We start from the raw sequence: 14,225 nt of genomic DNA on the forward strand, positions 1-14,225 counted from the left end.
GAGTGGTATTTCAATCTGTCTGTACCAGAGCAAAAGTGTTATTGCATATAGTGCAATACATCCCATATATGTATGTTATGCAAACAATGAAAACCACAAAGATCTTGTTTTTATGTTTTAGCTACATTTTTCTGCCCTAAAATTAATTCCTCTACCACTCTCATTAAGAGCATTGAATAAAACTGAAGTTAAAATTCCCACACAGTTTCAGAAGATGAGAATATAAAATAGTATTGGTAATAGCACCAAGGTCGTGGTTTCCATCCCTGTATGGGCCATTCACTTAAGAAGTGAACTCCACACCCCCTGTGGGCTCCTTCCAACTCAGAATATTCTGTGAAGTCAGAAGCAGTTCTTCACTGTATTCTTACCAATGTTGGCCAGCAACAGGGTGAAAGTTAAACTATTGTTAACTGCAATGTTCCTTTATTTTACTAAGCAAAACAAAATGGAAAAAACATGCTCTCTAGATAGCTGAGGGCTAGTTAAGAAAAAAGTTTAACATTTTTTCAAGCTAAAACCTGAGGTGTCTCCTCAGAACTGCTATTGTGGATAGAGAAAAGCGAGATCATGGACATATGTAAGTGATTCCTGTATGCATTAATAACTTTTCCATAAATAGTTGCCTCACCATTGTCACAGCACCGAAGAAAGCTGGTAGGTTTAAAAAAAAAACCGAACCAAAAAGCACCTGTTGTTCAAAAGGACAAATACTCAGAAGTGTTGCTGTCACTTGATTAATTCAATGAAAATTTTTAACCAAGCAAAACTCAATACCGTTCGTCAAATCTGACTGCAAAGTGATGTATTACCTCAGAGCGTATATGCTGGAGAGACTACATGTAGTGACAGAAACACTCTCATAGTCACTGCTGGAGATGGAGCTGAGGGGGGAATCACGTAAGCCATCCTGAGAACTGAAAAAACATATGGAAACAAAATGAACTGCTGAAGCGAGCAAAGGCAAAAACAGCATTGCGGTAAGTCATGGCTTGTCATGGGTTATACAGAAATAAGAATCAATTGGCAGGTGCATCTTTTGCTCTTCAGAAAATGATACAAACCTATTCTGTTTTCTTCCCAAAAGGACAGGCAATTCAGCAAAGTCAGTGGGCACACATCTTAGAACAATCTTCAATTTAATTCATGCCATACAGTTGAAATATTTAGGAGAGAACTGAGAATCTTACACTTCCATTGGAGATGGAGGGAATAGCATGCCCATGCTGCTAAGTGTAGTATAACCTTAAAATGAAGACATAACAACACTGCAGGTTCATGAAGTCATCTTGGGTTTCAGGCCAAGGCAGGGTAAATCATACACTTCAAAAACTTTTGATTATTGTGGTAAGTTTGAGCTACATCTCCTCCCCACTGGAAGGAAAAGGTTTGTTAGAAAGCAAAAAACTGACACTTTGGTGATGGAGCTGAAGCCAATACACCTGCCCCTGCCCCTAAGTTTGCTCAGTCCCTGTAAGTGCCATATGTGTACCTCAAATTTTGAGCTTTGAGCCAACACACATTCAGCAAGGAGCAGTCCCATGGCAAACCACTGACACTTGGTTAGTGGAAATCCACTAGCTGCTAAGTAAAAGAATATGAATGATTTAAATGAATGGTACACAACTTGTCTCTGGCATCCCTGGACTAATGAAAAGCCTCTAAATAACATTTTGGATCTTACATCGCATTATCAAGATAAATTAGGATTAGAGGATTAAAAATAGTTTAATAAGCACTATAAAACTATCTTGTAAAGACCAATTTTTTGTTTGAGTAACAATTTACTGCTCAGCTACTGGAAGTTCCACAAGCTGAAAAAAATCAAATTATATGAGATAAGAAAATATGTAATCTTGAGCAGAGATATCAAAGCTGTATTGGCTCTAGGCAGTGCAGAAGATTCACTCAAGCCTGCTGAACTCAAATGTTCAGTCAACAGAAATGTTTGGACAATGCAAAGAGAAACCTAAGAAACATCTCCAGTTAAAAGAGAGGCAGTTAATATAGGTCAGGGTTATTTTACCTTACTTCTCCACAATTATTAGCAGATTTTTTTATGTTCTTTCGCAAACCAGTCATATTCCAAAAGCTTTTCTTCTACCAAATTTACTATTACAGCTTTTTTTCAGCCAGAAGTCTGGAAGAATGCTAAAGGGGAATTCTTCAAAGCAGTGTGGGGAAGGTATGTGCTCTAATCCCACTAAGAAATAATAGGATTTGTTTGCATACCTCCCACTAATCACTCGGAAAATGTACCCCTTCATGTTTCTCATTTCTGACTGCCAATTTGAAAATAAATCCCAAGTGTACCATGCTTTAGTTGAAAGGAGAGACTTCACAACCGGAAAATAATTTTATCAGACTTGAACAAAAATCTATTTAACTTTCATTCGTTTTATGTAATTTCCCTTGCTAATTCTGCTCATTATGAAGAGATATATGCATTTAAACAAAGGCTTACTCTTTTATAGCTCATCACCTTTACCCATCCAATCTTACAATACGGTCATGCTACTAAAATGTACATTTACTATCTGTTTTACAGCAGCTAAATGATACTAAAAAAACCATTAGCACACAATTTCACACCATGATTAGGCAGGTGTGGTGGTGTGCTCGCCCCCCTTTTCTTTTCAAGCAACAGCCAAAAGTGTCAGTCTGGATATGTGTACCCAAGCTGGGCAACACCACAGTAGCCAAGGGCCATAAATCTTGCTCAGCAGCTGAGGGCTACTTGAGCACACACCAAACAAAATACAGTGGATATGCAAACATGACTGTAAGTCTCTCCTCTTAGCCTAAAAATAGTGGACAGTCCAGGGCCTGTTGAGCTCTCCTGCATGGCAGCAGGTTGCATGCCAGGATCTCACCTTGAGCAGGGATGCCTCTCATGATTACTCCTCAAGGCTAAAGAAATCCCTATCACATCAGATACTGAGGAAGTGAATCAGGAATAAGCATGCTGAAATGTTGAAGTATTAGCTAAATGATAAAAAGATTCACTGCACATATATAAATAATCCTTTAGACATAAACCATTGATCACATCTGGGACTAAGTCCGGATCCAGCTGCAGCCACACTCCTCTCTGAGAAGTCTTCTCTGAACCTCCTGACTCAATGAAAGGCTCTCCCTGGCAGTTTGGTCTGATCTTGTTCTCTATGCACTAAATACTGAAGTGTACCTTACCATCAAACCTTGTTAAACAGCTCTCACATTTATCATTCCAGTTCCTATCAGCACAACTTCCTTTCACCACTTCCACCATCTCATCTGTTTTTAAGCCTTGTCTTAACACTGTTTGCCATTCTAAACTGCTTTATGAATGCCTTCATTTTCCAATTCTCCATTTTTCTCTTGGTGCACAAACCTGACCAGGCTGAAGGACCTGCTGATTTCAGGATTAGCTATCCATCCAGTCAGTCATCATTTGGCAATGCAAACTGCTTAGACACACTTGACACAAACCACGCTCACAGACATTAGTTTGTTGTTATAAACAGTGTGTAGTTTAGGCAATTACAACATGTAAACATTTTTCTCATTCCTGTGTATCAATATAGATTGAATTTTTGTACCAGAAACAGTATTTATGATTTAAAGTGTTTATTTCTGGTTCATATTCAGGCTGTAACTCTTCAGATAAGAAGTTCTGTGTTTATTTAGTACCAAGAAATTGGAAACCAATAATGACAACTCTGTTTTATACTTTCTAAGTGTTATACTAACTAGCTTTTAAAAAAACCCACAAGCAACAAATAAAGTCTGACATACTCACTGCTTTCCCTGTCAGTACACAGAGACACAGGATAACTGTTTGTAGAATTTTCTCCTTATTAATTTCCATGTGAAGATCCTCTCAGCTTCTCTAAGGTGTTGGTAGATCCTGAAGTGAATTGACCCGCTTTTCACATCTCAAGATTCCCATTACCAGCTGATGATGGCTCAGCACACACATTCATCAGCACAATTATAAGAGAAGATCTGTGCAAAAAGCCACATTCTGCAGCTGAGAGCAGCTAACCCTTCCTTCCCACATCAGCCCACAGGTGACCTGAGCTTCACCACATCATGCTCATTTGCAATAATGTTGTGTTGGATTGGGGTTCATAAGAGTCCTGAAACTGACTAAGGTGGCAAAAGTTTCTTCCATTTGAAGGTCTTAAAGGCCTACAGTGCTACTTCAAAAATTACATTCTAGCACTGGATAAAACCAGTATCCATGCTCATCAAAACAACATTCTTCAGCACTTCTGATAAAAATACAGAATAAAGATTTGAGGCAGCAGGGCAAAGTGACATGGGGTGATATGGCTGCCCTTTTCCATGGAATACTGGCAGATGGAACCACTGAACCATTTATTTAAAGCTGTTGGCCACTTTTTGTAACTATTCTAAGAAAAAAAATAAACTGAAAGCCACCTTTATTTTATCCACACTTTTTTCTACTGGAATGTGTTTCTAGCCTCTTACTTTTAATTAAATCTGTTTCAGGGGATGGTTTCTTCATGAAGGCTATTAATTGAATGCAATTACATTTCATATTGCAATAGTTAATTGGCACAAGTATTGTTTGATGAGATCACTGCATAAAGGCTAATTATAAAGCCTCATGTGTCACACCAAAGCCACTCAAAATGTACCTCTTAAAACTTTATCTGTTATTTCAGGAATCCCTATATTGAAAGCTAATATAGTTCATGTTGCTTTAATTGATATTTGGACCTGGTGAAAGGGAAGCTGGTATAAAACATTTTCTATTTGCACACTAAGGCTTTGTCATGTTAGCAGATACTGCACAAAATCAGTGTTCAACAGGCAAGGTAAAACACTGCCACTTCTAATTTGAGACTGGCATTGTTAAAAAGGAGAGGAGGGACTGAAAAAATTAATTTATACCGAATCTGAATTTGGTTAGTTGCACAAAGGAAAGAAACCAAATACGAGAAGGGGAACAAAGAACTTCAATCAACAGCCAGATAAAGGATGGCTTAAGGGAAGTTTTGGAGTTAAAAGGCTGATGTTTGGTTCCCAATCAACCACTACTTTTGTTTTGCTGATGAGGATTTTTCTTTCTCCTGAATAGCTAGTTAAAAGACCAATCGGTACAAGACACTAAACAGAAATATTACTGTTTATGTGAACTTGCACAGCTGCCCATTAATTTTTTATGGAAAAGGCAACATTTTCGTGTAAAAATATACACAATTTTCTGAAGTCTTACTGTGATGGAATATTGTAGAAAAGCTTGAATTTAAGACATTTAATCAAATTAATTTGCATTTCAAGATCAATTAATCTGGTTTTGATAAAGGAGTACTTGTAGAATGAAAAGCTAATGACTAAGACAAGCTAGAAAGGTACTTGGTGTGCATTTGGTTTTGTTTTTTTCAGAAATGTTAGCCATCCTCAAAATACAAATGGCTCTTTTCCATGCATTTATAAAGGTGGAATGACTTATCTCTAAATTTGCTGTACTGAAAATGCACACACGTCACATGTTGCTAAGGAGTGAAAAAAATAAAATACAGGACAAAAAAAATCAAAACTAGAAACCAACTGTCTGAAACAGGTGTTCATCTTTTTACAGAGGTAATCTAATAAGCTAAGGAAATAAAATTTTTAATATAATACAATATAGACTATTGTCATATATAAATATTGTACAATATATACAATTCAAGATTACAGACTTGTAAGACTAAGAAATGAGACAACTTAAATACCAAGCTAGAGAAGAATAAATTATTCCTCTTATTCTAGAATTCCAGTAGAGATCAACAAATAGCAAAACATGCTTTTCCAAGGTTGCCTCATTCCTCCTCCTTACACTACAAAAGCATATGGCAAAATAATTCATTTTTAGCCCCCACAAGTAAATGCAAACAGCGCCAGCATGCAACAGCTGATGGACACAGCTAGAGCTTACAAAAGTGTGAAGGTAAGGAATTCTCCTCACTACCAATTTCAGCTCCTTTTGCCAATTCTCAGGTGCACTACAAAAGGCTTCGCCAAGAATACATTCAAATAGATCGAGGAAAATGGGAAAAATTTATAAAATTTAGGCTAAACACAATAGATCTGCAGCATAAAAGAGAGGAACTACACTTACTAATCCCTTTTTTTAATGTCAGAACTGTTTTGAGGTCAGTATGTAGATAAACATCCAACAGAAGCAGGTATTTAAGACTCAAACATGAAAACACCAGCATTGTATGACACATTGTATGAAACAAGTTGTCAAACTTCATAAAACATTAGCAGGTTTACAGCGACTCCTCAACTCTGGAAAGAACAGAAAGACAAATATTTACAAAACACCACAAAAAACTATCTTCCCTCTCTGTAATCTTCTTTCTTCTGAGGAAGAATAGGGAGAATTTTATGTTTAAATGACCATTAAAAAAAAAATCTGTATAGTTTGCTTCCAGCTGAAAAACAAGGAATACTAGATGCAGATTTAAAGCTTAGTTTTGGAGTTAACTTATGTCTTTTTCTTACCCCAAAACACCAAATGGTGCTTTGTCATAGTTTTATGGTCTGCTCCATTCTTACATTACTTTCCCCTTTTAACAGTTTGTTTTGCTACATGACAGCCTTGATTTATCACACTGTCCCTTCAGCAGATCAGATACATCTTTACTAGTGCTTTTCTCCTATTTGCATTTCATTAACGCTGCTGCCCAAGACTCCCATGCTGTTGCTGCTTTATACCTTTGAGATATTTACAAGCAAATAACAGAGAAAGATGTAACATCAGCTATGACTTAAAAACCAAAGTAATAGAGACCTGTCAATACCCAGAGATGGCTTTTTGTGGCAGAGTGACTCCATCAGTGGACAAGGGATGGGCTGATGGGCTACAGATGTCATTTAGGTGAACTTCTGTAAAGCCTTTGCCAGAGTCCCCTAGAACATCCTTCTCTGTAAGCTGGAGAGAGATGGATCCAATGCATGGACTGTTAGATGAATAAGAAATTGGCTGGATGGTCAGATCCAGAGGGCAGTGGTCAATGGCTCAAATCCCGATGAATATCACTGACAAGTGGTGTCCCTCAGGGGTCCCTATTGGGACCAGAATTACTTAATATCTTCATTGATGACACAGATGAAGGGATCAAGTGCACACTCAGCAGATTTGCAGGTGACCCCAAGCTGGGTGGTGCAGCTCACACACCTGAAGGACAGGACACAATCCAGAGGGACCTGGACAAGCTTGAGAAGGGGCCATGGGAATCTCATGAGGTTTAACAAGACCAAGTCCAAGGAGCTGCACCTGGGTCAGGGCTGCCCCTGGTGTCAACACAGGCTGGGGATGAACAGAGCCAGAGCAACCCTGAGGAGGACCTGGGGGAGCTGTGGGTGAGGGGCTGGACATGACCCAGCCATGGCACTCACAGCCCAGAAACCACCCTGTCCTGGGCTCATCCAAAGCACCCTGGGCAGCAGGGCAGGGAGGGGATTCTGCCCCTCTGCTCTGCTCTCTGAGACCTCACCTGCAGTGCTGCCCCCAGCTCTGGAGCACAGCACAGGAAGGATGTGGAGCTGCTGGAGAGAGTCCAGAGAGGGCCACAAAGATGATCAGAGGGACAGAGCATCTCTCCTGTGAGGAAAGGCTGAGAGGATTGGGATTGCTCAGCCTGGAGAAGACTTTGGTTTGATCAAATTGTGGCCTCCCAGTACCTGAAGGGAGCCTACAAGACAGATGGAGAGGGACTTTTTACAAGGGCAGGTAGTGACAGGACAAGGAGGGATGGCTTCAAACTGAAGGAGGACATGTTTAGATTAGATATTAGAAAGAAATTCTTTACTATGAGGGTGGTGAGGCCCTGGCAAAGGATGCCCAAAGAATTTGTCAATGTCCCATCCCTGAAGTGTCCAAGGCCAAGTTGGATGGGCCTTTGAGCAACCTGGTCTAGTGGAAAGTGTCCCTGCCTATGGCAGGGGGTTGGAACAAGATGATCTTTAAGGTTCCTTGCAACCCAAACCATTCTATGATTCTACAAAATCTTTAGCAGAGGAGTGTTTAATCTGTATTCTAAACTCCACTGAATTTTGAGGCTAGACAGAAAAGCCTGAAATACCAGCTATTTCAGATACAAGAATTATTATGGTGAACCTGTCTGGATCACAGAGATTACCTATAATGTCATATTGTGCAGTATGACTGACTTACTAAAACAAACAGTTTGTGTCATAACATACCCATTTGAGAGCTGCTTTATTCAGAAAAGGGAAAGAAAATTTTCTTCTACTTGGTGACTTACAGTAACTAGAAAGTAAATACATTTATCAAGTTGATGAATGAGCCTATCCTGCAGCTATTCCATGTGTATGAGATTGCTTATTGTTCTAGCTAATGGGTCCATCATTCTGCAAATAATCTACTGTCTCCAACATTTCCCCTATGGTTAAGTTGGCATTCACAAGCATGTAATAGGGAGCAGTCGCAGAAGCCTAATGTGATCTTCCAATTTAAAAATATCGTCAAAAAGCAGTGATTAGTCATTGCCCAGGCAGCATGAGTAAGGAAAGGTCTACAAAGTTCTGTTCTGTATCTGAATTATCTCTTTTACTGGTAACATGACTAGTGATTCAGAGGCAAGACCCGAACCTATACATATATAAATATAAGGAAAAAATAAGATCTATCCATACATAAATTATAAATCTAGTTCTCAGTAGAACCCCAGCATCTCCATCTTTCACAGAATATACCAAAGGAGTTGATATCAGAATGCTTCCAAGTAAAGCAGGAAAAATTTTGTAACAAAATACCTCTATCCCTACTGCTCTACTGCTGCAAACGTGGAATACTTGCCAATTAATAACAGATGTACTGTAGTCTAAATAATGAATACAGCTAATTAGAAGTAATCAACAAACTAACTCTGTAAGAGCCTATGGTGAAAACAGACAAATCCCACTAACTTGTTAACAAAATATTCAAAAACATTCACCCAAGAGTTTTGGAACTCAAAAATGAATGAGATGAATTATTAAGCTCTCTTTTAAAACTTCCCTGATGCCTGGAGTCTAAAGGTGGCAATCCCTAAAAATAAAAAGGACTCCACGGGGATTCAAACAGCTCTAGCTCTGTGAGCCTGATGATCATACCAAGCAACTTAAAATACATCAAAAGCTAAAATAAGTAGACAACAATATGAAGGTCTGTCTGGGAAGAAGTAACGTGACTTCTGCAGAGGGAACCTCTTGGGAGCTCTGTGAAGGGGTCAAGCAGCTTGTGAAGAATGGTGATTCATCTGTCAAGCCTCTGCATTTCCAAAAAGGTTCTGTCAAAATACTTCACTTAAGTCTTTTAAGAAAACTAAGGAGCTACAGCAAAAGGAGGAGGGGCCCAAAATGGGTAAGTAATTCTTAACCACAAATAGGGAGAAGCTGTTAAACAATCACTTCTTAGAAGAGTGGGATGTCACGGCTGAAGTTCTTTAGCACTCTGGCAGTTTTGGTTATGTGTATGATCTGCAAAACCAGAGAGAGCAATGAGCTCTGAAAGGTTACTACCAATGGAAAATTATTCAGGGTAATAACCAGAACAGATGGAAGAACGGCCCAGGATTTTTAAGTCTGAATAACAGGTAATAAAATTGAAAGACTTAACTGGTAAACACATGGAGAACAATTTTAGTATCAGATACAGAATGACAGCCTCTGAGATCACAAGCAGGATCTTGGGGCTTTAGCAGACAACTTCAAAAAGAACCTCAGCACACCACTTAGCAAAAAATCCCAAGCAGAATACTGGGAACCACTGAAAAACAACAGAAAACAATTATGTCTCTGTGCACATCCACAGTTTGATCATATCTTGAGTAAGTGTAGTTCTGATTCACTTATTGCTAAGAGGAAATTGTATAATTGAAAATTGTTCAGGGCAAGAGATAAGGAAAGACCAAAGGTATGGACAATTTGTGGACAACTTCTGATCAAGTAGGCTGTGACTTTCCCAGTCTAAAAAAGTAATCACATAGACAAAATGTGACTTAGGTCTACAAAATCACAACAGGTAAGAGAAGCCAGACAGGAATCAGGAGTAAACAAAAGCAAACAGGAACATAGACTTACAGAACTCTCTGTAAAAGGACAATTCTCAGATAAAGTTTTTAACCAATATTAATAGAGGCTGGACAAGTCAGTGGAGAAATTATTACATTCATGAAACATGAGAAATAGTTGCTGAAATAGTAGCTTATAGATATACATAATTTTATAATATTTTTTCAGACTTGCTCTCAAAAATTTCATTTAATATCCTATCCAAGGCAAAAACTGGTAGGTAAATAGTCTGAATTTTGTATAATTTATGAGGAAACTAACTAAACATAGTAATTACTTTTACGCAGTATTCCACTTGAAGTGTTGCAAAATCATGCAAAGTCAAAGGGATTTGTGAATTACATCTTAAAATGAAGTCCATTCAGAAACCCTGTTGTAAGGCCTTGAATATGGTCATACTTGCAAGCCTAAGATCACAAATAGTTAGAATAATGAGAAAGATAAAATTACCTCCTCAAAAGTCGAGGTTTGTGCATGCTAAGTTGTATTTAACCTGTACAAGGAATTAGGTCCAGGCCAAAGAACTCATGATTCGATTTCCACTACCACAAAATATTTCATAATTCAATTGGTACACTTATTTCTGTAGCGTTTATATTGTGGTTATGCTTCATGGTTCAAGCTACCTCCACTGTGTTATCCTGAACTCTATGCACATAACAAAATGAGAGATCCTGCATGAAACACACAAAGAAAGCCAGCTCTCACAGAAATACAGAAAACAAAAGTAACTTATCTCTAATGTCTTACCTCTGCTTCATGATATTAATATTTCAGGGAAACTGAGGACTCACTATAAAACAGGTTATCCTCTAAACAGTAAACCAAAATGAAGTCAGGTTTTCTACTGATCCATGTAAGATCCCTAGTGTCTAATCAAAGTTGAGCTGAAGTTTGGAATTTTCTTTATTACGAGTATTATTATGTTATCTCCCCATTATCAAGCTCCTTATTGTCATTAAACATGCAGAATCTTAATACATGACCTCTATTCTTCTATCAGCTTTGGCTGAAATGGTCCAATAAGCTTAAAAGCCACTTCTGTACTTTGTTAGGCTCCTTCAGCACACAGACATTCACAAATACATTTTGTGCCCACAGGCAACACGGTCTAATCAACCCCTTTCTCTCAAATGAAGCCAAGGTAAAATGCGTTTAGATCACAATTTAGTTCCATGCACTGATGCAAAAGTTAACATTTTAGTATTTGCCAGCCACACTTTTCCTGTAAAACACCAGAGTACAATGGAAGTAATGACCCAGGTACTGTTTAGCAGCAGTGCCCTCTTGGATACATTAAGCAGGTAATGTAACATTGATTTCAATGGTATAGAGACATTAGACGATTAAAATTCAGATGATCTCCAAATTATTGCAGAAAAGCTGATGTCCAATAAAAAGCTATCTGCATTAAAAAAATATACGTGGATAAATTCCTTAATCCTGTCAACACTCTATTGTCCTTAAAATCAACACTAATGACACACCAGCCACTGCAGTACAAGGATACAGGAAATTATGTACCTGCAAATTACTACCAAGACATCAAGTTGCTCTTACCTTGAACTAGATCTTGACTTTACGTCTTCCTTTGCTGTCCTTTCACTACTAGCATCTTCATTGTAGTCCATTTTTTTATCACACAGTTGTTTTCTCTTCTCCCACTTCTTCTGCTGATTTGAGATGCTTTCTGCTTCTCCTTGGGAGTCACTTTCTGCTCCTACCTGTGAACCTGAGGAATGTGCCAGGCACTTAGAGGAGATTGGCAGTTTTTGCTCTTCACTGCCAAAGTCTCTTTCTGCTAACAAAGCAGAAGTTTCGGGTTTTAATGTTTCCTGCTCAGGGACTGAATTGTCCAAGCTATCTACATGCTCAGGGACTGAATTGTCCAAGCTATCTACATGGTCCATTTCCTTAGACTTTACTAATGTGTATGAAGCATTTACAACACCTCCTGCAGAATGTTTAGTCTTTAAACCTTCAACACCGTCCTCCCTGCTGTCTTCACAGCTGCCACAACACACACAGGAATTAATTAGACAGTTTGTGGCAGCTATACTGAGTTTATGGGATTCATCCTCCTCCTCATTTGCTAATGGATTAGCAGATCCAGGAACACAACTAATAGCTGCTTCTGGGGTTGTTACTGGGGATTCTGAGCTAGAAGGAGATTTAGGATTGAATATTACAGTAGCAGATATTTTCATTCCCCCTGTCCTGTGAGCTATCACTTCCGCCGTTTCTGCATCATCGGCATACGCATCCCAGCCATTGAGGTATAACTGTGAGTCTGGACCTTCTAGACAGCTGCACGAATTTGGAACTGAAATGCCAGACATCTGTTTTCCATCTTCAACATTGTTATTATTGCTTAAGTCACTTTCAGCATCTTTTAAAAGCAAAGTTTCCTCTGTCTGATGGCCATTCTCATAAAGCAAAGCATCTCTATATTGAAGGTTCTGTTTTGAATCGTGGCAAGGGTTATTCACCCAAGCAAAAGTATCACTTACTGAATCCAACCCAGCCAGAGCTTCTCCTGCTCCATCTAGGTCATCCATAAAAAACACTCTGTCCTCTTCATCAGTTAAGTTGTCAAGATGGTGTCTTGTTGGTGAAGCTTCTGTGCTAGAACTATTTCTCAGGCTAGGTCTGTGAGCCGGAGACTGACAGATGCTTGGAGGGGAAAGCAGAGAAGACATTTCATCTCCGACTCTGTGTACCATCCTGTTCAGCTGCTCCAGCTCCTGTTCATCATACTGCATGGAACAAGCCAGCTCAGCCTCTGTGTTCTCAGCTTTTGCTGAAAGTTCCTTAGGAGGCAAAGTCGCAGTTATGCCTGGTGTAATGACAGAGGGGACTTCAGGATCTGCTCTGACAGGAAAATCTACATCTTGAGAGATGCAGAGGTTACGTTCCAGCGTGTGCAGTTCATCCTCGGTCAATGTCTGAAGGAGATCCCTGAAAATGAAGAAATACACCCATCACTTGTCATTTATAATCATGAGGCACTGATGTTACAGATTTTAAAAGCTTTTACTGTTAGTGCAGAAATCCAGAACTTGAGGGCACAGAGTACTTTTGACTGTGTAATTCAAGGTGCATTTGGCATTCAGACCCAGAGCACGTGACTGCTGATGCCTGAATTTGAGATTACTCATGCAAATAGAGGTTATAAAACTATATACATGCTTGCAGTGAAGCCTCAAAATAAACCAAAACACACACAAAAATGGAACTTTTCCCCTCCTCATCGCTTACAGTGAAAATGTCACCCACAATTAGATTTATTTTGTCATTCTAATTTTTTAATTCACAAATTTGACTTTGATTAGCAAACCAATTTCCCATCCTTCAAGCTGATTCAGAAAATTATTCTGCAGAAGAGCACTGCAGAAGTTTCACAGCATTATACTGTCAGATAAAAGAATTCAATAAAATAGTAATATTGCTTATGCAACATTGGTATCTGGAAGCCTAATCACTGAAATAGGGATTGAAAGTTGGCTCTCTCCTGCCTCAAACAGTCAGCTCTGCTCTGGTTTTGACTGGCATAAACTTAATTTTCTTCACAGTGGCTGCTATGGGGCTGTGGTTTGGATTTGTGCTGGAAGCAGTGCTGATAACCCAGGGATGTTTTGTTATTGCAGAGCAGGACTTACAGAGAGCCAAGGCCTTTTCTGCTCCTCACCCCAGCAGCAAGGAGGCTGGGGGTGCACGAGGAGCTGGGAGGGGACACAGCTGACCCCAAATGACCCAAGGGATAGTCCAGACCATATATATGGCATCATGCTCAGTATACAACGCTGGGGGAAGAAGGAGGAAGGAGGAGTTGTTTGAAGAGGTGGCATTTGTCTTCCCAAGTCAGCATTACATGTGATGGAGCCTGGCTGTCCTGGGGATGGCTCCTGCCCTTGGAAGTGGAGAAGTAATTCCTCATTCTGCTTTGCTGCATGCACAGCTTTTGCTTTAGCCATTAAACTGTCTTTATCTCAACCCATGAATTTTTCCCTTTTACTCTCCTGATTCTCCTCCCAAACCCACTGGAGAGGTGAGCAAGTGGCTGTGTGGGGCTGAGCTGTCAGCTGGGATTAAACCACAACATTGGGTCATTAAGGAGTAAAGCTTCTGCATGATGTTAAGAACAA

At 39.3% G+C, this 14,225-nt stretch overlaps 1 protein-coding gene across 4 annotated transcripts in view; it reads right to left on the reverse strand.

Moving 5' to 3' along the window:
• ZFYVE28 (zinc finger FYVE-type containing 28) overlaps positions 1–14,225 on the reverse strand; it is a 149,766-nt gene that overhangs the window by 31,534 nt on the left and 104,007 nt on the right. For 2 of the 4 annotated variants that reach the window (XM_085059670.1, XM_085059668.1), the window contains exons 8-9: positions 11,641–13,038; positions 813–917 (exon numbers count right to left, since the gene is read on the reverse strand). In XM_085059670.1, the coding sequence (XP_084915796.1) occupies positions 813–917; positions 11,641–13,038 (1,503 nt within the window). The remainder of the gene's footprint in view (positions 1–812; positions 918–11,640; positions 13,039–14,225) is intronic. The other 2 variants (XM_085059672.1, XM_085059671.1) reach the window with 1 other exon arrangement.

The sequence above is a fragment of the Lichenostomus cassidix genome, chromosome 4, assembly GCF_008360975.1.
Source record: "Lichenostomus cassidix isolate B80296 chromosome 4, HeHo_3.0, whole genome shotgun sequence".
NCBI lineage: Eukaryota > Metazoa > Chordata > Aves > Passeriformes > Meliphagidae > Lichenostomus > Lichenostomus cassidix.